Source organism: Schistocerca cancellata, chromosome 4 (assembly GCF_023864275.1).
Source record: "Schistocerca cancellata isolate TAMUIC-IGC-003103 chromosome 4, iqSchCanc2.1, whole genome shotgun sequence".
In the NCBI taxonomy this organism is placed as follows: Eukaryota; Metazoa; Arthropoda; class Insecta; order Orthoptera; family Acrididae; genus Schistocerca; species Schistocerca cancellata.
In genome coordinates, this window is record NC_064629.1 from 834,928,462 (window position 1) to 834,952,330 (window position 23,869).

Genomic DNA, 23,869 nt, shown 5'->3' on the forward strand with positions numbered 1-23,869 from the left:
TGTTCGGTGTGATTAATGTCGAGCGGTCTGGATGGCCAAATCATTTGCGCTTGAATAGTTCAAAATATTCTTCAAAGCAATCGTGAACAATTTTGGCCTGGTGACACAGCGCATTGTCATACATAAAAATTACATCATTGTTTGGGTACACGAAGGCGATGAATGGTTGCAGATGGTCTCCAAGTAGCCGAACATAACTGTTTGCAGTCAAGTGAACGGTTCAGTTGGACCAGAGGACCCAGTCTATTCAATGTAAATACAGCGTACAACATTATGGAGAAACCAACAGCTTGCACAGTACCTTGTTGACACCTGAGTCCATGTCTTGGTGGGGTTGCGCCACACTTCAACCCTACCATCAGCTCTTACCAAATGAAATCAGGACTCGTCTGACCTGGCCCCCCGTTTTCCGGTGGTCTAGCCAGTCAATATGGTCATGAGCCCAGGAGAGGTGCTGCAGGCTATTTCGTACTGTAAGCAAAGGCACTTGTCGGTCATCTGCTGCCATAGCCCATTAACATCACATTTTGCTGCACTGGTCCTAAAGGATATGTTCATCATATGTCCCACTGCAGTTATTACATTCAGTGTTGCTTGTGTGTTAGCACTAATCACTCAATCCAAACACCACTGCTCTCGGTTATCAAGTGAAAGCCGTTGGCCATTACGTTATCCATGGTGAGAGGTAATGCCTGAAATTTTGTGTTCTGGGCACACTCTTGACACTGTGGATCTTGGAATACTGAATTCCCTAATGATTTCCATAATGGAATGTCCCATGTGTCTAGCTCCAACTACCGTTCTGCATTCAAAATCTGTTAATTCCCATCATGTGGCTGTTATCACGTCAGAAACCTTTTCACATGAATCACCTGAATACAGATGACAGCTTTGCCAGTGCACTGCCCTTTTATACCCTGTTTACGCAATACTTCCACCATCTGTGTATGTGAATATCGCTATCCCATGACTTTAGTCACCTCAGCGTAGTGACACAGAATACATCATAATGGCTGTCTCGCACATTACATGGGCTGTCACGTCTTGGTATTTGCTTGTGTGTTGCATCAACCAAGAGGCACCCTCTTAAGCCTCTGGTTCCTCTAACTTGAAGGCCACTTCGAGACTCTGATATCAGTCTCATGTTTTCCACTTACATCTGAAACATGGAGTGCAAGGAGCAAAGCAAGAGCAAATGGGCTCTCCATTTATCTGCATCCACACGTGCTGTGAATATTGTACCACCTGTTGCACATTATTAATTAAAACTTACATACTATTTTGAATTAATGATAGATATTTTTACCTGAAAACAGTTGACATTTACGTGTGAACTTTGACTGAAGAAATTCACAAAGATACGAGATAAAAAATTATATGATAGGATCTTGATTGCCACACATTGTATGTATGCATGCTGGCAGCAGACTGACTATTTAGGAATGATGAGTGATATATAAAGACTGGCATAATAACGTATTGTGTAAACAACATTTTGATTTGAAAAATGGCTAGGTTAGAATTTGCTAATTTGACTGACCTCTACGTTATGATAGTCAATTGGTTTGCAAAATATGTGGTAGTTTAGGGGGGGAAAATCATACATCCATGTTGGGAATAACCCATTTATAAACACAGGCCTCATCATTAGATTTATAATCATTTATATTGCAGATTTATGCAAATTCTTAATTACTGGCTTAATTAGTTAATTAATTGTGTCATTCAGCTCATAAAAATTAGAGCAAAAAAAGTATAGTGATAACACCTCAAATCTAGCAGGCATAATGGCACAAATGATGAGAGTAATTTCGAGTTTATTTGAACTTTGATGGCAGATAAGTTAAGTATTTTCAGGAAAATCGAAGTATGTTACTATAAAGTCTGGATATTGGTCTTAGTAATGAATGGTGTCAACATATCCTACTTGACTATTAGTCAAGTAGGATATGTCAGTCAAAGGATAGGTCAGTCAAAGTCCCTATCTCGTATTATAGTAAAGTTTTCAGTAGTTAACTTCTAATTAACATGGTTTCCAGTAAAACTAGTTATACTAATGGAATCAGTACATTGAAACATCTGAATAATAAATCTAAGTGATACAGAGTGTGATTAATGTTTGATGGGTTCATGTACATATTACACATGCACATTCTAGATACTTGAACAAAAAGTGGGAAATGAATAGGAAAAAAATGAATTATTAATAGCTATGCAATAAGAGCAGATCAGATGGGAGATCCCAGCTTGCTCTGTTTCACATTGTTACTTGATCCATTTCTCCTGCCACAAAGTGATACTTACATGCAACATCTGTGTTTTTAGATATTTAATTCTTGCTTCTGCTCTTGGACAGTACTTGGGTAGTCCCCAGCTACCATTGGTGCTCTTTTCCTTTCTCACATTTGCTGGCCGTGGTTGCTGTTATTTTCTTGTAGTTGGGTGTCATTTTCAGAATGAGATTTTGACTCTGGTGTCAACATATCCTACTGATATGAAACTTCCTGGCAGATTAAAACTGTGTGCCGTACCGCGACTCGAACTTGGGACCTTTGCCTTTCGCGGGCAAGTGCTCTACCAACTGAGCTACCCAGGCACAACTCACTACCCGTCCTCACAGCTTCAATTCTGCCAGTACCTCGTTTCCTGCCTTCCAAACTTCTTAAAAGCTCTTCTGCGAACCTTGCAGAACTAGCACTCACTGAAGAAAGGACATTGCGGAGCCACAGCCTGGGGGTTGTTTCCAGATGAGATTTTCACTCTGCAGTGGAATGTGTGCTGATATGAAACTTCCTGCCAGATTAAAACTCTGTGCCAGTCTGCCAAATACAGTACAATTCCATTGGATGTTAAGACATCTTTTCAGATAAACTGTTTAGTAGTTTATACAATCCACTGTCCCTAATTATACAGGATGTATCAAAAAGAATCATCCGATTAAAAATAAATCATAATTATTATGTTATTTGAGATGTTTGTGAATAATGTACTGTTGAAAAGAGCAAACTTTTGAGTTTTACATGATCCCCGCTAGGTACCAGTAGTGTGTGCCCACTTCAGTTCTAGTAAAAAATGGTGTCGGTACAACAGAAAGCGTTTTGTGTTTTACGTTTTGTGCAGTGCGGGTCAGTAATAACTGTTCAGCGTGACTTTTGTACTAGGTATGGTGTGGATCCTCATACGGCACAGAGCATTTTATGATGGCATGAACAGTTCTGAAAAACTGGTTGTTTGTGTAAAGGCCGTCCTCGAGTGTCTTGACACAGATGTCGAGTGCATTCACCATAGTTTCACAAGGAGTCTGCAGAAATCCGTTTGCCATGCAGCTTGACAGCTCAACGTGCTACTCATGACTGCTTGGTGTGTGTTGAGTCGACGTTTACACATGAAACCAAAAAATTCAGCTACTACAAGGTCTTCGTGAAGGTGACAAACAGCAACATGTGGAATTCTGTAATTTCGTTTCTTGCCAAGCTGTAGAATGGTAGTTTCGCTTCACGCTTAGTGTTCAGTGATGAGACAACATTCCATGTAAATGGAAAGGTGAGCCATCATAATGTGAGAATATGGGGTGTGGAACAACCTCATGATGTTGTACAACATGAGAGGGACTCTTCAAGATTTAATGTGTTTTGTGCAGTTTCACAGGAAAAGGTGTCTGATCCATTTCTCTTTGCCAAGAACACTGTTACAGAAAGCACATATCTCAATATGCTTGAGAACTTACTTTTCCCACACTTGGAGACTGATTCAAATGACTTCATTTACCAACAGGATGGGGTACTGCCACACTGGCATCTGGAAGTGTGAGAATTTTTACATCAAAGTATTACTGAACAATGGATTGGTTGCACTGGACCAAATGGTTCAGCCTTACATTACGGGCCACAAAGGTCACCGGACCTGACTGTATGCGATTATTTCTTGTGGGGGTTTATAAAAGCCTTTTTTTTATGTGCCTCTGTTACCAACAAAAATGAATGACCTGAGATGTCGTGGAAGGTGTAATTGAAGACATGCTTGCTGCAGTGTGGGATCAATTTGCATACCACATTGACATATGCCGTGCGTCTCAAGGGGGGCATATTGAACACCTATGAAAAGGTATGGGGGAAAAAGAAACAACTTTTTGAATTCCTCATTCATTAAAAAAAAAAACAAAATTCATTGTAAATGATTATTAGTTTCTTAGTTTCAGAAAAATAGACATGTCAAATGGGATGATTCTTTTTGATACATCCTGTATTATAAACACGATTATTACTCAACAACCCCCCCCCCCCCCTCTCTCTCTCTCTCTCTCTCTCTCTCGTCGTCTTTGTATGTGATATTAGTATGCTGATTAAAGTTGTTGACAAAGTGCTCAGGGGCTTGTTAGCTCACTTCCCCTTCTATACAGCCTTTTTTCCACTTATAAAGTGAACCGAACCTCACTCATTCATTAGGAAATATTTCATACAGTCATCTGCCAGTAGCAGTGCTTTCCCAGGCTCCTTGCCCGTCTATTAATATACAGTGGTTAGTGCACTGGACTCGCATTCAGGAGGATCACGGTTCAAACCCCCACCTGGCCATCCTGATTTAGGTTTTCCGTGATTTTCTTAAAGTGCTTCGAGCAAACGCCAGGATAGTTCCTTTGAAAGGGCACAACCAATTTCCTTCACTGTCCTTCCCTAATCTGAGCTTGTGCTCCATCTCTAATGACCTCATTGTTGACAAGACATTAAACACTATTGTTCTCCTCTCTCCTTTATTAATAACGTCTCCATTATTTACAACTTGTTGTATGTCTATTCTCCTATAATGGTGCTCTCTCTCTCTCTCTCTCTCTCTCTCTCTCTCTCTCTCTCTCTCTCTCTCTCTCTCTTTTTGCTCTTTCTTTTTGCGAATACACTGCACCTCTGTGGTGTATTGTTTAATGCATTGCCAGATCCCAAGAATAATAAAAAAAAAAAGCATTTGTCATTATTATTTGATATTCTCCAGTTAATCTTATCAGCATACTTCTCTGTCTCTTCATATTACCTCTGTCAATGTTGTCCTCAATATGTGAAAAACATATTCATGGTATATTCTTAATAATTGCAAAGGCAGACAAAATTTATTGTATGCTATATTTCTTTGGCATACCTGCAGCTGACTTTTTACTGGTATGTTTTGCATGGGCTAGAAAACTTTGCCCTTCATCAAGAATGATTCCTAGATACCTACTGGTGTAATGGACAAACTGTGAAAGGTTGCCAAGAAAAAAGGAAAAATCATCCATGTATGAATATTAGTTGTAAGTCCTGTAATTTAGGTAGAGGTGCATAGAGCAAGCTGCTTTCATCAGACCCTTAATAGGTCATACACACAGAAACAGCTGATTTCATGTGCATCAATTGTGAATTGGAGATAAAAAGCAGTGCACTCGTATATAACCTATAATAATGCAGCCTACTCGTATATAAAAACCTCAAACACCAATCAAGGCAGAGATTGGGAGAATTTGAGAGTTCCAGCAAGCGACAGCAGCCTCGGATGAACAAGTGTACTATGTAAGTGAGCAGTCAGACTCAGTTAACTTTTTGCACTAAGGACGACTTGCAAAGCTTGTCTGTACATACCTCTGGGTTAGTGTTGTTGATTTCCATTGTGCATTTGTCTATGCTTACCTGTGTCTGTCTGTCACGTACATTTGGTGAGTACTTGAACCTAAAGGGTTCAATTAGAACAAAAGAATCTGCCACCTCCGAGGTCCGTGATCTACAGTACCATGCATTACTGTGTATGCCCCTTTCTTAACTAAGTTGTAGGCCAGAGTGGCCATTTGTTTTGGTAATTGAGTCGAGAATATAATATGCCTAATCTGTGTTCATAAAAAAAACCAATGTCTGTGCTCTTGTGCATGTTCCTTTCTAACACGTGAAGAAGCAATAAAAAGCAGACCAATAAGCCAACCCAGAGACTGATTCCTCCCATCTCCAAATCTGCCTCCTTAACCTAATGTGTGTCATTCTATTCCGTCACCTACTGACCCCTTTGCTGCTTCACTTCTGTACACAGTCACTTGCATACCAAGAAACAGATGACAAAAAATTATGCTTCACCTCTGATCTTAGAAATTGTGTTCTGACCCACATTAGGTTCTGACACCAGTAACTACTCTAAGAATTAATTCATTATTGATTTTGATTTTAGGATTTCTTGTGTGTTATAATTTTTCCTTTAATAGTATATGATCTGTATTTTATGTAACCACTTTTAGTTTAGGTGGCTGATACCAGTCATATAAAATTTGCAACACATTTGTTCCTCTTTCTTCAATTTGTGTCCTTGTTACCCTACATCCAATTACATGAAATGTATTCACAGTTGCGAGTATCGACAGCCATCAGCTATATGGTGGAATGACGACAATAAAATCTGTGCAAGACTGGGACTCCTACCCAGATTTCCGGGTTATTGTGAGTGGTTGCCTTACCGTTAAGCTGGCAGAGCACTCTTAGTGCTAGACCCAAACTTCCATATTGTATGCATGCATGTCTGAAGGAACATTGCATTGTATTTCTGAACTATACAGGCACAGCAATATGTCATACCGTATAATACACAATGGGTAAGATGTTGTGTGCACATGCTACATGAACTCTGACTTATGCTGCGACAGACATTTTCTCTTGTAAGAGTTCTAACACTGTGTCCCATAATATGGGTCCACAGTTTGAATCCTGAGAACAATCTTGTGTAATTGCCTTCTGTATGCTTTCAGTAGGGTATGCAAGCCTTGGGTACTGATTTTGCAATAACCCCGTAGGCTTTTGTACAGGGTGGTAGGACATTCTGATTCACGCAGATGTGGGCATGAGACCAGCCACCATTGATTGTCATACACACCTGCAATTTCAACCATGGCATGTGATTCATTTGAGTCCTGGCTTATGGCATCTTTGGTCAAATGTCCATTTCTGAATCCATATTGATTATAGTTCAGGCCCTTAAACTCTTGTAGTTCCATATGAGCCTCTTACATAAATTGTGCTCCTGTATTTTTGCCACATTGTGTATAAGGCAAATAGGTCAGTATTGCTTTGGAATTGTAGGATCTCGATCTCTTCCGTCCCCCTCCCCATCCCCCTTCCCCACCCCCTTTTCTATGATAACTTCAGCTTATTCCATGATGTCAGAATCCTTCGCAGCTGCAAGCAGTCATTGATTACACTTGTCAAAAATAGTGTTATGTTACCTTCCAACATCTGAAGCACCTCAACCAGCACACTGTCGTTACTTATGAAGAAACAATCATGTTTGTGACTGTTTCTTCATACGTAATTATCACAAGAAAGATCACCGACATGCTGGTTAAAATCATACTGTCAGGCACTGGAGATTTTCTTTTTTTATGGTTATCATCCATATTTGTACAAAGCTTTTTTTTGTCTTCATTGTCTACTGTGTTGTGTTACTAACACTTGCATCAACAGATCACTAGGCTCTTTCCTGACTTTGGACATTTCTCCATTTTCTATTTTCATTGTTGGCAGCAGTATAGGCACCCTTAATTTGCTTGTCATTACCTTGTAGGGTACACCCCAGGAATTTAAGGCCACTTTGTTGTTAATGTATTTAATGTAGGGAGTGAAAAGAACCCTCCGTGATCATTTCAGCTGTGTGTGGTCAAACGATTATACCCAGATCCATGGAAGGGATACATGATGATAGTCCTAAGAGCTCCATGAAATAAGCTACCTGCACAAGCTGTTAACATACCGTTGTTCTCACAGTGGATGGTAATTGTCATTTTTAGAGAGGGTGGAAGTCATAAACCACTTCCAGATTGGGTTCAGGAAATGCTGTTGTATTCTAAACAACCACACACTACTGGAGGGGGAAAAACGTAGGATAGGATAGGGAGGTATAATTCTTGTCTATTAGCATGCATTCCTTTGTATTATAAAAGGGTATTGTAATGACACAGTGGGATACACAGAAGGCTCCAACCAAGGAGCCTTTGTTGACTATTCCATTGTTTTCACATACAATATCGTGAGAGTTTTCCCATAAGCAAAATTCAGCATCCTCAGTACAGTTACTGTGATCCTGATTACTCACAAGCAGGTGAAATGTGCTCATATGAAGACTTTCCTAGTCTGTTCTGACTTAGAGTCCTCTGCAAAACATTCAGAAAATGTATTCAGCAGAGAACCTTGTCCAGAACATGCAGGGTACCCTGTTTTTTGTACAGAAGAAGCGTAAATAAGTGTCATTTCATTAGGCACCTGTCATCTCGAAATTTGTGGTAATGAGAGTGCAGACACAGCCGCCAAGTAAGCTTGTGATGTGAATTCAGTGACATCATATGACGTGCCCCTACAGTCAGTTATGCCAGTCATGAGGCGAAAAGACATAAGTACGTAGGAAAAATAATAGTTTGTAATAGGTGGATGGAAGTGTGCCATGGTCTGCTACTGTGTTTAACCACCACAGTTTATTTTGTCACACACAAGAATTGAGATTATTTTAGGTTGGCTTTGTAAAGGGTATTTCGCTTTGACATGTGAATTCCTTCTCTGTCATGAAGAACCTCTAGAATGTTACTCCTGTGATGTCACTATAACTGTGTTCCAAATTTTAGCTGAGTGATGTTTTGTTTGCTGATCCAGCGACATTAAATGGTTTAGTTGGAGATGTGCTCTCCACCATAAGAGATGGCTGGATCTATGTAGGACTGGTTTCAAAATTTTGTGAGTAATGAGGAGTCATTCCCAATGTGTTAGGAGCAGATTTTATTGATTTGAGTGGTTGAGTACTTTCCATTTTTAATATTAGTGCTCAGCCAGCCATGTGTATCTGGGAAAAATTTTAGCAACTGTATCCAACTTACCTTCATTTCAAGAAGCAATGTCATATGTCGAGACTGCCACAATTTTAGTTAGGTTATAAATCATTTGCTTGAACATGCATGGTGTCACATGCACAGTCACTCATATTTTTATTCTTTGTTGTAATGTGCTAGTAATTTGACATTGTCAATGATTTTAGTTATTGAAAAAGTAACATTTATGCATTTTAGACTCATTCATCTAGTATAATTTTTAACCTGAGACACTATTGAGTGAGGTAGTGTTGGCGCTCTATAAGTCTTGCCCTCTCAGAAATTGACAAGATCGCACACTGAGAACAAACTACTAATTTATTTCCTTGTTACACTACCACACTGTTGTAAGGAATGACATCTTTGGCCGGCCGGAGTGGCCGCGTGGTTAAAGGCGCTACAGTCTAGAACCGCTACGGTCGCAGGTTCGAATCCTGCCTCGGGCATGGATGTGTGTGATGTCCTTAGGTTAGTTAGGTTTAAGTAGTTCTAAGTTCTAGGGGACTTATGACCACAGCAGTTGAGTCCCATAGTGCTCAGAGCCATCTGAACCATTTGACATCTTTGGTCAGTTCATAAAATGCACACATCCATATTTAACAAGAGCCCTGATAACCAAGCTGATGAGCACCGCAACACCACCACCACCATCATGGTCATCACCATCATCTTTATTTGTGTGTGCAAGAAGACTGTGTGGAGGGGAGGGTGACTAAGAATATGTAATGACCCTCCATTAGGATAAACTTGCAGCATTTTAGCAGAGTGAAAAAATTTGCTGAAAAGTTAAATTATGATGACCAGAATGGGCCACGTGTACTATGTGATTGAGACCAGCATTTTGCCACTACTTCTGGTTCATAAAACATGAATACATGAAAGAGCTGTTAGTAATGGAATGTATCATGTGACTTTAAATGTGCCTCTTCCACAAGATGCAAAAGTAAATCAAAATCATCGTTGTCATTCAGTATTGTTGGCTGGCAGACACTGACTGGTGGTTCAGCAACTTATTGGAAGTAAAAGTTTGTGCATATTGTACCATTTTCTTTATGAAGTACAAGTGTTGAATTCAGGATGTTTGTTTAATATAGATGATTTTGGGATCTGTAAGTAGAGCGTAGTGTTGCACATTGAGAAATAAGTAAGAGTATGAAACCCATTGTGGGCTCTTCAGTAACACTAATTGAATGTTCCTCTCCCACAGATCACCATTAACAATATTTAGTGTATCATTTCTGAAGACAGTGTAGAGAGGTTTGGATTTTAACCCTTTCCAGCAAATCCCAGTGATGTCACTGAATCAAATTCCATAAGGTTGCAAGAAGCAAGTAAACAGCATAGATTGAACAGCTACTCCCTGAAAAGGCATGAGTTAACTCTGAACTGTTCTACTGTGAATAAACAATAATTTTTTAATGAGTGATACACCGGGTTACTGTTTTCAGTGACCCGGTGGACTCCGTCAACTGAATAATATGAGATTTGATCATTCATATTCTCAGAGAGTTGGACCTAGATGTGTGATTACCATACTGAGGAATGTTATGGAGACTTCTCCAATTGATGAACCTTGCAAAATGACATATTAATCCATGAACTAATGCAATATTCAAGACATGACATTGCAAAAGCAGGAAGAAACCACAAAGAAAGACCTGCTCGAATTTTGTGCTTGTCACCTCTGCAGCATGACTCCTGTTACAGATGCCCATTAGGTGGCACCTCAAGCATTATTGGCCGAGTTTTACTGTGGCATTGATTTGCTACATTATTCAGGTCCTGATATGAATCTGCAACAGTTTACTTGTCTCATATGAAAGCAAAACAGCACCAGAGTTATCTACGGTTCCAACCATGAAGATGAATCACGCTAAAATTATCTGTTACAGCTGACGGCAACTCACAAATATATACCAGGAAAAGATTAGCCACGAGGAACACTCCGTGTTGCAGTACCCCAGTCAGATGCTACCTGATCTATTGGTATGTGACTATCTAAACCAAACTTTAGCTTCCTGCTGCTCAGAATAAGATTGACACCTATTAAATGTCTTACGACTAATACTCTAATTTGTTCAGCAGTGTACTATGACTTGCACAGTCAAATGTCATAAAAACAGTGGAACAAAATCAGGGAGATTTAGAGATACTCGCAGGAATACTGGCTATTTTTCTTCCCACATACCGCCTGCAAGTGGAACTGTAAATGGGAAGAGGGTTATAGTAATATTTATACTCTGTACACAATGTATGATGGCTTATGGTGTATAAATGCTGATGTTGATGAAGTGTACATCAGTATATCAGGAATGCATTGAAAAGAAATTGGTTAATGTCGTCACCACCTGTTCATTTTGGAGGTGATGGTCTAAAACACACACACACACACACACACACACACACACACACACACACACACACACACACACACAATGTTCACTCAAAGAGACCCAGTTTTCACTACCATAATGACAGAATCTCGCTACGTAAGACTTACCCAACTTCTACTATCTACGCTCTAATGAGCTGTACCAATCTCCTCTTCCGAGACCAATATAAGTGTATGCTGTGCTTTTTAAAGCCCATACTTGCTGATAGTCCAAACTAGTGCCGGCTCTGTGCGGATCACAGTAGTTGTCATCAGAGCCATTTCCATTTGCGCATTAACTTACTTCACAATACATTTGATACACAGCCAACCATTATGCTGAAACAACCCAATAAATAGTATTTACTGTTCAGATTAAGGTTTTCATTAGTTTCCTTAAATTGCTTAAGGCAAATAAGATAGCTGTCTGTATTCCCAGTCTGAAACTGAACTCCTTTTCTGATAACCTCATCATTGATAGGGTATTACACTCGAATCTACTGAAAGGAGTTGTTCACTCTCCAGTGAAGTGTGCTGTATTGAAATTTCGTGGTAGATTAGAACCATATGTCAGACTGGGATTTGAACCCAGAACTTAGCTTTTTGTGAGCTTTCCCCTTATCAAATGAGCTCTCCAGGCATGAACTGAAAGCTGCCCACAGCTTCACTGCTGCCAATATCACTCTCCTGCTTTCCAAAGTCCACAGAAGCACTACTGCAGATTCATTCTGGAAACAGTCCACGACTTGTGGCTAACACATTTCTCCAAAACATCCTTTATTCCAGGACTGCTGATGCAACAAGGTATGCGGGAGAGCCTCTGTGAAGTTTGGAAAGTAGGGAAATGTACTTACAGAAATAAACCTGTGAGAGTAGGTTGCTGGTAAAAGCATTTCTCATGAAAGGCAAGCCTCGGGGCTGGAGCCCAGATCCAGCACACAATCTTATGATACTCTTCCCTTATATTTTTTCCTGTGTCAGCTTGTACCACAGAAATAGCTATTAACTGCCAGCAGAACTTTCTTATCGTAATTTTTCTCATTACTTTAGAAGTCCACCAGTCCATGCATAATAATTTTCATCACCATTGTCACATTGCTATCATTGTATTCTGCACTATAATCATTAGTCTAACTAGTTTTCAGACTGAATTGGTTGAGAAAGATGAAAAATGTTGGTTCTTTGCCTTTATGCAAATTTTTGCTGTCATCATTGTTAAATTAGCACACAGGAAAGTTGTTTCAAATTGGAAAACTATTTTTCTGCCATGGAATGCACATTTATTATAAGTTGTTTTATGAATTCAAAATTTAGTAGACTTTTTTTTTTACCTTTTTTACTCAATCTAGCCATTTTTTCTTTCCGTGGCAGACACCACAACTAATGCTACTAATGCCACTAACTGAGAAAAAGCATGTAGTGTTTTGTTTCACAATTATGCTGTGATGTGATTAGAGAAATGAACAGAGTAGTGTAGACAGTTAAGCGACAGATGTGCTGCAAATAATGCAGGCTACGTGCACTTTTGAGTAGTAACAAGTAAAATGAGGTAATGATTGCAGTTGGTCATTCATCATAGTTCATCGGTAATAATACTTAACTAAACAAAATCAGACAATGGAAAATCCAGGATGGAATAATGACAGTATCATGAAAAGGATTGGTGCTCACCATATAGCGGAGAATCTGAGTCGCACAGGCACAACAAAAAGACAGCTAAACAAGTAAGCCCCCCCCCCCCCTTTTTGATCTAGCTGTTTTTTCTTTCCATGGCAAACATCACAACTAATGCTACTAATGCCACTAACTGGGACAAAAAGCATGTGGTGTTTTGTTTCACAATTATGCTGTCATATATTTCAAACTTGTTACATTTGATAATGGTGACTGAGCTTCACTGAAACTAGTTGTGTAAACCTTCTGTAATGTACTGTAACTGTGGCTTGACTACTATACTAAAGTTAAATAAATCTGAAGGGAAAAAGGTAAACTTTCGGTTAGAAGGCCTTCTTTTGAATTAGGCTCTACATATACCCACACACATTCACACAAACACAACTCAAATGCACATGACCACTGTCTGTGACTGCCAAGGCCAGACTGTGAGCAACAGGCGACCTAGATGCAAGACCTGTCCCATACATCCTCCCACCGCCACCACCACCTACTCCAGTCCAGTCACAAGCATCACCTAACCATCAAAAGCAGGGCTACCTGTGAAACCAGTCATGTGATTTACAAGTGAAGCTGCAACCACTGTGCTGCATTCTACGTAGGCATGACAATCAACAAACTGTCTGTCTACCTGGATGGCCACCAACAAACTGTGGCCAAGAAACAACTGGACCATCCAGTTGCTGAGCATGTTGCCCAACACAACATTCTTTGTTTCAATGACTGCTTCACAGCCTGAGCCACCTAGACCCTTCTTATCAACACCAGCTTTTCTGAATTGTGCAGGTGGGAACTCTTCCTGTAATATATTTTAAATTGATGTAACACTCCTGGCCTCAACTTCATTAGTCACTGTCCTTCACTCACCTATCCCCTTCCCTGTTCCCACTCCAGCGCTACACAACCTTCTATTCCACCAACGCACCCCCCCACCCCCCTTTCCCTCCCTGTCCAACCTCCTGACTGCACCTAGCTATCGTACCCTCACCCCACATTGTTCCTATATGTTGTCAAAGACAGAACTTTACCATCCTCCACCTTTGCCCTTCTATCCTTCCTGTACCAACCTCCACCTTACCTCCACCACCCAGACTACTTCCTACTACTTCCATCATGCGCTGTTGCTCGCAGAAACAGTGGTCATGTGTGTGAGTTTTGTTTGCGTCAGTGCTTGGCTAGCTGTCTTTTTGTTGTACCTGTGTCACACATACTTAGATACCTGTTGCTAAAGGCTCATGAAGTGTATGATGATAAAACTCACTTTTCTGCGTGTACTCTGAAGTCTTGACGTAAATACCATTCTCTAGGCAGACAGTATCAGTGTATGGAGGGAGGGAGGAGGGGGGTGGGGGGTGGGAGGGAGAGAGAGAGAGAGAGAGAGAGAGAGAGAGAGAGAGGGGGGGGGGGGGGGAAATGTTTATCTGGCATTGTAAGGGGCAGATAATCTTCTTTTATTCATTTTGATTGTCTTAGTAACATATAATACCAAAAATTTACAATTATTGTAATGTATGTACACAGTATGTTTGCAATATTTCAATCTATTTTAAGAGTTTTTTGGACATATTTACTTTTGTGTGTTTATTTTGCAGATTGCAGTATTACCTAATGAAATTCATCGCCTTCAGGCACTTGTTACTCTCAGGCTGGACCATAATGAACTCAATACAATTCCACATACCATATCGAATTTGAAGAATTTGAGGTATGTTGTTTTGCTGCCATTGTATTGTATTGAAAACAACTGAATATTACCATTTTGTAAAGAATATAGAGCGGGGAGGAGATATGATCATAAATAAACCAAAGTTCTAATTACTTGTCTGTATCATTCTCCTGTATACAATTCATTATCTTTCTGCTGATCATAGCATTTGTGATGTTTATCGAGTATTAATGTTATTAGGGTGACAAGGAGTGCAAGGGCTGCTTCTTCCCCCACCTCCAACCTTTAATGGAAAAAAAGAAAAGCTTACATACCTGTATTATTTTTCAATAAATCACAATGGCATTAGAGATATTTGTTGTAATGGTGTGCTATCTTTCCTATCAAAAGCCCACTGTCTGTCAAGTCATGTCTTCATAAGGCCCTGCAGTTCCTTGTTTGAAATGAAAAATTGGCTGCTGAACCACTTCTTCATCTGCAAAAAAAAGGTGGAAATCACTTGATGCCAAACCTGAAGTGTAGCAAGGGTGAATGATCCACTACCAGTTGAATCACTGGAGAAGTTGTATTGATGGAGCAACCTGCATCAGGCATTATATTAATCAAGGATGGATGGGCGACGTTGCAACCAAGGAAAACTGCTCTGCACTGGAATGTCATGGCCTGAATTTTTAACAGAATGGCTCGGAAAGCTGCTACACTGCTACATCATTGTGAAAACTGCCGAGATAACTATTGGGGCTGTGTTGAAAAATAGTCAAGACATATAAACAGGGCGAGTATTTGTGTCTCACCGAGTCAGCAAAATATCTCAAAAACTGCACATTGGATCCAAAAAAAAAAAATAATGGAAAAATAAGTGTTCAGTAATCTAAAGTTGGAATATCCCGTTTTTATTCTTGAGGGGGAAAAAAAACTTGTTTCACAAAGCGCCCACCATCCAGCTGACGTTGGGCTATCGATTATTCATATGACTTTAAGCACATTCTAAGTTGATTTATGAATTAATCATAAGCTGAGTTTTGTATGCGTGCATAGTGTATGTGCTGTCTCTGCCAGGGGAATCCTCGTAGCGTCTTGAAATAAACTTTCCTACAGACAAAAGGGGATGGGGCTATACGAGCTGAGCGGAAAAAGCCGAATGGATAAATGCCACCAATTCTTCTCCATTCTCAGTGTGTTTCAGGGTTTAGAATCAGTCTATACTGATGGCTCGATGGTTGCCGTTCACACTGGCTTTTCTTACATTTGTGCAAGGTGCAATGAACTATGCCCCTTTCCGAACAGTGTGGATACTCGATGGTCTTTGTCTTGACCCCAGGTCACATTGGAATCCCGGGAAATGAACTCGCTGATGGCTGGCCAAATTTGCTACCGGCTATCTGTCTCTTGAGATCAGTATTCTGGAATCAGACCTCTGATCAACATATGCTGTCAAGTTCTAAGGATTTGGAATGTGGAATGGCATACTCTGTCATTGTCGAATGATCTAAGGGCGATAAAGGACACAACAAGTTTGTGGAGATTTCCAAGCAGGCCTCTCACAAGAACTCCATCATCCTTTGCTAGCTATGCATCGGATGACTCATGATCATCTCCTCCATCGCAAGGATACACCCCTTTGTCGCTGTGGTACCTGTGTGATGGTGGTTCACATTTTGATGGACTGTCCTAATTCTAACCTAGCCGCCCTGCAGTGGACCCTTAATCTTCCTGACCCACTACCTGTGGTGTTAGTAAACGATGCCTCAGCAGCTGACTTGGTTTTACGGTTTATTCATGAAGGGGGTTCTTACCGTTCTCTCTATGCCTCAGCCTTGTTGTCCCATAGAGGGGTTGGCAGGGTGCCCTGTTGCCTCCTTTGCCCCAAATGGGTGGTGGCTGTCTGGGTTTGATGGTCTGCCACTGCCCTGTCCGTGTTGCTAGTCTTTTCTGGATATTGTTGAGTGTGGTGCATATGGTAAATCACAGAGGTATGTCCCGTATCACACTTTCTGCCTTTGGAGGCCTCTGGCTGCTCGCTGCACGGGGCACCTCTCCCTGTTTCTTCCATTCTCCCCATTTCTTCTTCCTTGTTCATCTTTCTAGGCTTTGTTGAACTTCGGTAGACCTTGGGGTTTTCTTTTCTTGGGTTTCATGCACTAGGCCCTTCTTTGGTGTGTAGTTACGTTTACTTGCCTGTTCCTAGTAGGAGAGACTGATAACCTCGTAGTTTGGTCCCTTCCATTGAAAACTTTGTTAATGAGACTGCTTGATGTCCCTATAACAAAGCAAAGAGGCTCTATAATGAATCTCACATTCGTTCCAGAAATATAATAGAAAGATGTTTCGGTGTTTGGAAGTGAAGATTTTCAGTGTTGTCACTAGACGTGAGAGTTATCGTAAGCTACATCCAACCATGACTATTATTGTTGCTTGTGCTGTATTACACAATATAGCTCAGAAACAAGGAGAAGATGAGCCTCCTCTAATGCCAAATACCACCTTAGAAACTTACAAAGTTCATGCTTCAGCCGCTGTAGAGGACATTCAGCAGGCTATGGCAAGAACTGCCGGATTGAAGACGATTTCACACAACTGTGGAATCATATCGTGCTACAACCGAAAAAATTGTTTGGCATCTGTACTTACAAATTTTATAAAAAAAAGATTAAATACAATAATATGCTGTTACAGTATAAAAGATATTATTTGTTTACAAATCTTTGTTCTCTTTTTTTCTTTCATATTCAGTAGTTCCATTTTCCGTTCATGTTCTAACTACTCCCACTCGTGGCTTTCTCTTTCCCACTCATGTCTTTCCCTTTCCCATTCCCATTGATCTCTCTCTTTAGTGTGTTTTTCCTTCTTCTGTATAAAACACGTTTCTGCTGTGCAGTGTGCCTTTATTAGCATTCTCAATATTCCTTTTTTTTTTTTTCTTTCTTTCTTTTTCTTTTTTTAAGGCCTATCCTCAACCGTTAGGTGGGGACTAGTAACAGAGTTGAGGTGTGCAGAAGAGCAGAATGACAATGTGTGTTCAGGTTTTTGTAGATCCACTGCTTGTTTCTTTCACAGTATCTAAAATTAAAATACAGAATTAGCTAACAGTTCACTAGAATATTTAAAAGACATTGGTGTAAGGTTGTAGTTCTTTAAAGTGACAGATGATGACAAAAACATAAAACACTGACCAAATTGAATTAAATCATAACAAAAAAAAGTACCTACTGCATCTCCATCATATGGATTATCCAGTCCAACAGCACTAGTACCCATTAAGCCCAGTAGCATTTCTGTATTTTTGTCATGTTTGGTGGTTGGTATAGTATCCCCTACTGTTTATAAAATTTCTATCTTTTCATTTGCTATTTCTTTTTTAACCTTTTTCTTCATTTTATCATTCTTATCCCTTATATTTTTACAGGTCTTTTGGTATCACTCATAGCTTCAAACAACTCACCGACTTCATCACACGTTTTGCTTTTCTGCTCTCATGTTACAGCATTGGTTTTCTTATTTCAGTGATGTGATGTTTCTCCTATATAATTTTAAGTAGAATTTCATCTTCCTTGGCCTCTATTTACTGTTCGCCAATGTATCAAACAGTGTAGAAGACGAATTTCTTTCACAAAACTTTCAAAACCATGAAAACAACTGATAGATGATAATATGTATACCATAAACATTTACCAACTGCTAGATGTGTTATATGGCTTTATTAGCTGCCAGTAAAACTTAACCAATAGAACGTAAGAAAAGTGAAATTATTGTAAGTTTACTCTGACTGTAAAGTTTACTCGAGGCTACTTATTACTCTTACGTTGTTGGACATTGTAAGAACAGGCCTTAGCTGTTGTAAAACAACCTTGTTCTGTGATCAGTGGGGAAAAATATAGACAGTGTGAAAATACCATGCTTTATTTTTTGTGTTTCGCATACTTAACTGTGATTATACAAATCCTGTGATATTGTATATCAGATGATTGGTCTTCATAATTTTGTACTAACAATGTTTACTTACAGTTTGACAACACAGCACTGTCTAATTCTTGAGACTCATTGAACAACTATATTTTTAAAAGTATTTTAGTTTTATTCTCAAGCATTTTTAAACCAGAAGCTGTGTGTTTTGTGTTGTAAAAGTTATAGGGTGTCTGGATCCATAAGAATTGCCATGAGAATTGAATTACAAAGCTGAAATTAATGATTCATTATTTTTTTATATAATTTTCCAGATGCCTCTCTCTCAGTGATAACATCATCATATCATATCCATATTCAGTCCGTTTTTTGAGACATGTAGCATTTGATGTATCAAACAATAAACATGTTTTTCCGGGTCCCTTACCTCATGACACGGATTGGAGCCGAGCAATTAGAAGTGAGAAGGAACTTACTCTGGCACGCTATACAGGAATGCACAGCCTTAAGGAACTAGCAAGCAGAGTTCTGTTCGATAAAAGGTAAGTCCCAGTCTCTCTCTCTCTCTCTCTCTCTCTCTCTCTCTCTCTCTCCCTCCCCTCCCTCCTCTCCCCTCCTTCCCTCCCCCCCCCCCCTCTCCCTTTCCATAACTGCAATTATTTTAAAAGTGAACTTCAATTCTCCAACCAACTTCAGTCAAAAATTTTTGTTTAAAGGCAGTAAATATTTACTTGTTGTTTAAGATTAGAGAGGAAGCGCTGTCTTCACTGGTATATGCTGTAAATGGATAGTCATCATACAGTTTAATGCAGTATATGTTAATGTGTCACTAGTCTAACGCAATCACTATATTGGTAGCACTAAACCGATTAATCAGACACACAGTTAGAATGTGGATTATGATACCTTATTAGGGAATAGGGTAATATGCCAGATTAAAATGACCATCATCTTCATGAAGAGTCAGATGAAAGGGCCAATTATTTAATGAAGGTACTGAAACAAACAGCAGGAGGCCAGCATATTCAAGAGTGCTTTAAATGTTTGATTAGTTTAAGACAGGCCTGTTCAAGAGCTGGATGAGCAAGAGCACTCATGCCTTCTCTGCCTGAGCAGTGCGCATCCATGGTAAAATTCACTAGTCAGACACCATTACATAGTGCAGGGCAAGGGCAAACAAGTGCCATCGGGAACATGCCTTCAGAGGAATGACCATAGTTAATTTTGGCATAGTCCTGATGTGAATGTATATTCTAACTGCACAGTGCTAAAGTGGGAGAACAGCTCTGTTTGAATAGCTAAAAAGTAGTTTGATGGCTGGGTTAAGAACATTGAAGCATAGGTCAGACACACCAACACCATTTTACAGCATGTCGCTACACGATGCCTTATATGTTCATGGTATGTGATTGTGTCGAGATGCTTAGTATGCTTTAAACAGGGTGTACAGACCCTGGGACAACCGGGGAAAAATTTTTTCATCCGGAAGAAATCCAGGAAAAATGCAGGAACTTTTTAGAACTCTGGAGATTTTTCATTGTTTTAGTTCTCAGTTAAATTTTTTAAATTTTGACAGCTAAGAACTGATACTGTAACAAAGAATTTTACTTTAGCCCACTACTGCAGAATAATAATGCAGCTGTAAAACATAAATGAGAGAATAACACCGAAATACAGCTTCAGTTCCAAAGAAAATGCGCCCTTTGCAACGACAAAACATATTGTAGACACAAGCATCTGTCGACAGCTAAATATGCCAAGGACTTTGCAACACTTTGTAACAACTAACTGCTTTTGATGTGTGTCTTTCTCGTGGGTATGGGCAATGTCACAACTGTTTACATTTCAAACAGGTGATGGTAAAATATTGCAAATTGTGGTTAAGTGCTACTTTCAAAGTACATTCCCTTTTACACAAGATGATTTGTGTTTCGTGCGAGAATGTGCAGTGAATTTCTTAAATCATGGAGCGATAGACTGTTATTCAAAACTATACACTGAGGACCAGGCACTTAGCAAAATTTCAGGCCCAAAAGATCAGATATTTACACCATTACTTAAAATTTTACTGGCATATTTGTGTTTGATATATCTTAAAAGGATAACATACGCTAAAAAAGACCAAGTTTGAAGGTTAGTTTGTCATATTGCTTTTAATTCCTTCATAGATTACAAATTGTGCAGAAATGGAGGCAAAAAGTAGTAGAATTATCCTAAAAAAAAAAAAAAAGGAACAAAGTGAGTTCTTGAGCAATTTCACACATAATTGGCTTTTTTTATGAAAAAAATAAGTGCTTGACAGAGCATGTATTCAGCCACGTAACCTACAAAATTTTCGATGTACAGCAGTGAAATTTATAATCATGCTTGTCAGAAATATTCAGCTGCTGCTGTTCAAGCTGTGATCTTGTGATCCTGCCTAACTAAACCCTCAGAAAAAAAATGCAAAAACTTTTTGACAAAAAATATTATATGTGAAAACTTAGCTTTTCTTGTTGTTGTATGTATGCATATTAATTTAAGCCATTAACATTTCTTATTTGTGTGTTCATGCTACTTAACAATGATGTAGTTATTGGCTGGCGAGATCATGTGACGTGTGCTATAATTGGCTGACAAAAGTGTGTCACATTCTAGATTTCAGTGCTTTGGAATTTACCGTGCTGTATTTGGTGGAATTTGCGTTATACTTTGGTAATACGAAGATATGCACTGTAAATGTTGCTATGCATCAAAGATCTTTACAAAACATCTTGTTTTTTGCTGGGTTTCATTTCCTAAAGTGCTGGAAAGTTCTAAGCCAGTGTATAAAACCCTTCATTATTCAAAGAATTGATGAGGGAAAGTATATTGTTACTTAAAACAGAAACAATTGTACTTTCACCCGGGAAAAACTGTATTTTTAACTGGGAAATCTGGAAAAATCCGGTAACTTCTTTTCTTTTTTCTTGTCTGTATATACATCTCTTGTACGTATATACAAGGTTATTACAAATGAATGAAGCGATTTCACAGCTCTACAATAACTTTATTATTTGAGATATTTTCACAATGCTTTGCACACACATACAAAAACTCAAAATGTTTTTTTAGGCATGCACAAATGTTCGATATGTGCCCCTTTAGTGATTTGGCAGACATCAAGCCGATAATCAAGTTCCTCCCACACTTGGCGCAGCATGTCCCCATCAATGAGTTCGAAAGCATCGTTGATGCGAGCTCGCAGTTCTGGCACGTTTCTTGGTAAAGGAGGTTTATACACTGAATCTTTCACATAACCCCACAGAAAGAAATCGCATGGGGTTAAGTCGGGAGAGCGTGGAGGCCATGACATGAATTGCTGATCATGATCTCCACCACGACCGATCCATCGATTTTCCAATCTCCTGTTTAAGAAATGCCGAACATCATGATGGAAGTGCGGTGGAGCACCATCCTGTTGAATGATGAAGTCAGCGCTGTTGGTCTCCAGTTGTGGCATGAGCCAATTTTCCAGCATGTCCAGATACACGTGTCCTGTAATGTTTTTTTCGCAGAAGAAAAAGGGGTCGTAAACTTTAAACTGTGAGATTGCACAAAACACGTTAATTTTTGGTGAATTGCGAATTTGCTGCACGAATGCGTGAGGATTCTCTAGCGCCCAGATTCGCACATTGTGTCTGTTCACTTCACCATTAAGAAAAAATGTTGCTTCATCACTGAAAACAAGTTTCGCACTGAACGCATCCTCTTCCATGAGCTGTTGCAACCGCGCCGAAAATTCAAAGCGTTTGACTTTGTCATCGGGTGTCAGGGCTTGTAGCAATTGTAAACGGTAATGCTTCTGCTTTAGCCTTTTCCGTAAGATTTTCCAAACCGTCGGCTGTGGTACGTTTAGCTCCCTGCTTGCTTTATTTGTCGACTTCCGCGGGCTACGCGTGAAACTTGCCCGCACGCGTTCAACCGTTTCTTCGCTCACTGCAGCCGACCCGCTGATTTCCCCTTACGGAGGCATCCAGAAGCTTTAAACTGTGCATACCATCGCCGAATGGAGTTAGCAGTTGGTGGATCTTTGTTGAACTTCGTCCTGAAGTGTCGTTGCACTGTTATGACTGACTGATGCGAGTGCATTTCAAGCACGACATACGCTTTCTTGGCTCCTGTCGCCATTTTGTCTCACTGCGCTCTCGAGCGCTCTGGCGGCAGAAACCTGAAGTGCGGCTTCAGCCGAACAAAACTTTGAGTTTTTCTACGTATCTGTAGTGTGTCGTGACCATATGTCAATGAATGGAGCTACAGTGAATTTATGAAATCGCTTCAATCATTTGTAATAGCCCTGTACATCCTGTTCAAAGCTCTGTACACAACAAAAATATTCAGTTTATAAAGGCATTACAATACCACACACAGAAGGTGAAGAGCAAGAAACAGAGGTGCAAAAATTAAAGAAAGCTCTGTTATGAGATGTGACGGAAGTAAGTATTCATCATATACAAGCAGAGAATTAAATGACTGAATAATTTTACTCAATGGTTTCACTATGACAATACATTTTTGTTCTCAGAAGGAACACTCAAAAAATGCACCTGCAGTTCGAGCAAGTTACCATATAGCTTTTCAGATCCACAAAGCAATTGCAGTTCCGCTGAAGCAGAGTAGACATGTTTTGTGTCTGCAGCTGAGCATATAGCTCCTGGGAGACATGAAGAGTTTCAGGTGGTTAGTTTTTGTCATTGAATCATTCCACACAGAACTGAAGAAATAGCTAATAACGTGGTAGAAAAGGTAACGGTTCTTAAAAAATATATCATTATCAAGTTTATTGACATTGTCAACCAGGAGATACATGATCTGCTGTAAATTTTTTATTTATGTTGGGGTTTGAAAACCCATGAAATCAGGATCACACATCTAATCTCCTTTAATTGGATTAATTACTAGTTTTGGCTAACAATCTAGCAACTTTCAGATCTAAAATGTAGAACATATTTTTTCTCGTTTTAGCAACACAAAACAGCTTACAGAACTGTGCATAACATTGCCACAGGGTTCAGTAGTATACACACCAATTAATTACAAAATACACCCACAAAACATTCTTGATTAGTGTTGGTGCCATTACAGCTTCACACATCGTCAGATCTCTCTCAAAATGATTACAACCACACAAGGTAAATTAAAAACAGCTTTTCATAATTCATGGCCAGTGTAATTAAAAGATGGTCATAATACTGAAAATGTACATTAATATAGAGAATAGGCGGTGAAAATAAATCAATATTTCTATAAAGAACTATCCACTAAAATGAATATGTGTAAAAGATATTGTCTTACCAAAGGCATTATGTAGTTACCAACTCAGTAGCTGACACAATCAGTATTTACATCATTTTGTAAGAGATCATGTATATGTTGCTGTGAC

The 23,869-nt window shown here is 39.4% G+C and overlaps 1 protein-coding gene across 2 annotated transcripts in view; it reads left to right on the forward strand.

Moving 5' to 3' along the window:
• Positions 1-23,869, forward strand: part of LOC126184906 (leucine-rich repeat protein 1-like) — a 128,706-nt gene that overhangs the window by 81,570 nt on the left and 23,267 nt on the right. For both annotated transcript variants that reach the window (XM_049927558.1, XM_049927560.1), the window contains exons 4-5: positions 14,492-14,604; positions 18,783-19,010. In XM_049927558.1, coding sequence (XP_049783515.1) covers positions 14,492-14,604; positions 18,783-19,010 — 341 coding nt within the window. The remainder of the gene's footprint in view (positions 1-14,491; positions 14,605-18,782; positions 19,011-23,869) is intronic.